The sequence below is a fragment of the Eptesicus fuscus genome, chromosome 1 (assembly GCF_027574615.1).
Source record: "Eptesicus fuscus isolate TK198812 chromosome 1, DD_ASM_mEF_20220401, whole genome shotgun sequence".
Classification (NCBI taxonomy): Eukaryota; Metazoa; Chordata; class Mammalia; order Chiroptera; family Vespertilionidae; genus Eptesicus; species Eptesicus fuscus.
This window is the reverse complement of record NC_072473.1, coordinates 87,533,749-87,536,393: the sequence shown is the minus strand read 5'-3', so window position 1 is coordinate 87,536,393 and position 2,645 is coordinate 87,533,749. Positions and strand designations below refer to the sequence as shown.

The 2,645-nt window shown below is 38.0% G+C and overlaps 1 protein-coding gene across 1 annotated transcript; it reads left to right on the top strand.

Annotated features, from left to right (window-relative positions):
• Positions 1-1,347: 1,347 nt before the first annotated feature.
• Positions 1,348-2,645, top strand: CT83 (cancer/testis antigen 83). Its single transcript, XM_008160202.3, has 2 exons — positions 1,348-1,529; positions 2,309-2,645. Exons 1-2 carry the CDS (start codon positions 1,455-1,457, stop codon positions 2,618-2,620), a joined length of 387 nt encoding a protein of 128 aa, XP_008158424.1. The 5' UTR covers positions 1,348-1,454; the 3' UTR covers positions 2,621-2,645.

The following is a 2,645-nucleotide window of genomic DNA, read 5'->3' as shown; positions in this document are numbered from 1 at the left end:
GAGAGGAGGAGGAGGCTACAGGAGGAGGAGGAAGAGATGAGGGGAGAAGGGGGAGAAGGAGAAATATTTGCAACAATAAGAACTAATAATTTCCCCAACTTAATGTCAGACATGAATTCAAGATCCAGGAAGCTCAGGGAACTACAAGCATGATACATGCTTATCTTAGCACTTTTACATTAATTTCTGTGGGTATTTGATTAATATCTGTCTCTCATGCTTAAATGCATATTCCATGTGAGCAGAGACTTCATTTTTTGCACATAATCATGTTCCCAGAATACATCACAGTGCCTAACCTTTGCTTGGGTATATAATAAATACTTATTGAATAAATAAATCTTTAAGCTTTGAATTCAAATTGGGAAGTAAGTTTGGTATGAAAAGTTTATACATGTAATTCCTCTCCATCCTATCTACTAGTATATGAAGATGAGTTATTCCCCAAGAAGTTAGTGACCTGCAGTTTGACACTCATCTTGAGATTATCCTAGGTTTTTCTTTTTTCAGCTCAGTGTCATCTTGTACATTTACCCGAATTTCTTGAACATTTCTAACTTGTTTAGTACAATGTTTTCTGTATCTGTTAGTTTTCATGAATACTATTCCAAACATAGTGTTCAATTCCTTGGGTGGAAAATATGAAATACTTTATGCTCATAAGTCAACCAGTAGAGGTAGAAAGATTGCAGGGCTGGGGATGAAGGTGAGGGAATGGAAGAGTTTCTCTTTGGACTTAAACTGTGAATTTTAGGTATTAGTTTCAAATGAGTTTACTTAACGCCTGAATCTGTTTCTGCATTTCCAAAAGTATTAGAAACACCTAAAGCCCAAAATATTGTGAGAATTATTTGGTGAAATGTCTGTTGAATTACTTTTTAAACTGTGCAGTAACACAAATTTACATAATTATCTAAATTCTATAGGGTTGGAGTGAATCCTAAAATAGGAATGGGAGCGTGGAGGAGGTCTCTGACAAACTCTTATAATTTGTGGGTAACTACTTTTTACAGTACATTTCTATCTTGTTTTTTAACTTGTTTTTTAAATGAATAATGGAGTAGCAGCAGTAGAGACAAACATATCTTTGAAAGGAAGAAAGAGAAGAGGGAAGAGCACTTTTAAAATACTGCATTTAACCAGCCAATTCGGTGTCTGTACTTCTCTACCATGTTTCAGCTACCTGGAAATCCTGAACTCACCCCATCTGGCTCTTACACGCGCCTGGTTAACTCCAGGTGGGATTATGCGTCATCAAATTGTGACGTAGTTCTCCTAGTTCTCCTACGTACATGCTCAATTGTGAGGTCATGTGCCTTCCAGTATATAAGGCGGGACGCTGAAACGTATCCCAGTAGCACCAGGCAGTGTAGGAAGACCAGCACACTGGCCGGGGGCTTCTGGAGTTCCCCTGAGTGCCTGAGAAGAGAGAGAGAAGAGGACAAAGAGGAGCCATGAGTATCCTGTTGCTCCTAATTGGTGGTGTTTTGTTCACCTACGTGTTTCTTTCCTGGAAAAACCGGCTTCAGGTAAAGTGTGTAAGAGAGATTGTAAAGAGATGAAACTAGGTGAATACATGGATGTGGTGGGTGGGGGTGGGAGTTGTATAAGAAAGTAAGAAGATAGTAAAATGGTACAATAAGGGTAAGGGAAGGTCACCTCATTCCCCTTATTCTCTTGATAGAGCCCCAGATGTTTATTCTTTACCCCCACACTTGTCTCATCTTGACCAGTGATTTGACAGCTGTGATCTGTTGTTAAAAAAAAAAAGTCACTAAGTGATATGGTCAGCTTTTACCCACTTGAAAGTACAACTTGAAGTGTCCACTCTCCATCACTACCTCCTGTTTTAGGAATCTGTACCTTCTCTCTTCTCTGTTTTTTACTGCCCCTGTTTTCCTCTTCCTCCCCTGTATTTTCCTTTTCAGCCATCTTTATGAGAACTTTAGGGGCATTCACAAATAATTCAAACCAAAATGTGATATTTAAAGTTGCAAATGAAGTACTTTTAGGTAAGGGTCAGACTGAGTCCAAATACAGACCTACTGGAGTGCCCAAGAAATGTAGAGCAAGAATATGGCATTTTAGCATTAAAAAGGCACTTTCATATATTTCCCCCCTCAGTCTGTGTTTGGTAATAGCATATTTTCAAATCAATGTAATAATTCAACAGGTTCTTAATTTCTAATTCTTAGGGGAGCACAGGCAGTTGATTTTAGTAACCAAGACTAAGCAAGTTGTTATTTGGTATTATTTGTAAATTGCTAAATTCAATAAACTACATATGTGTGATTTCCTCCTCTTACAGAGAAACATTAGTGAAATGTCATCATCAGATTCAACTGTTTATGTACTAGTAAGATCATCCTCTTCTACTTGGTCAACTAAGCGCAATACTGTTAACAGTCTTACAGTCAGCAGCCTCTCTCGGGATATGTTAATTAATTCCCCACAATCAGTTGTCATCCAGAAACAAATCCTGGTAAATCTCATGATGGTGGAGTACAAGCTTGTTGAATTGGAACATTCCCTAGTTACTAAAGATGTAAATGGTGCATTAGTTGACCCTAATTCCACTGGCATGTGTATGGAATGTATTGACTATGAAGTCAATCATTAAAGGCACTTTGAGTGGATTCATTTGA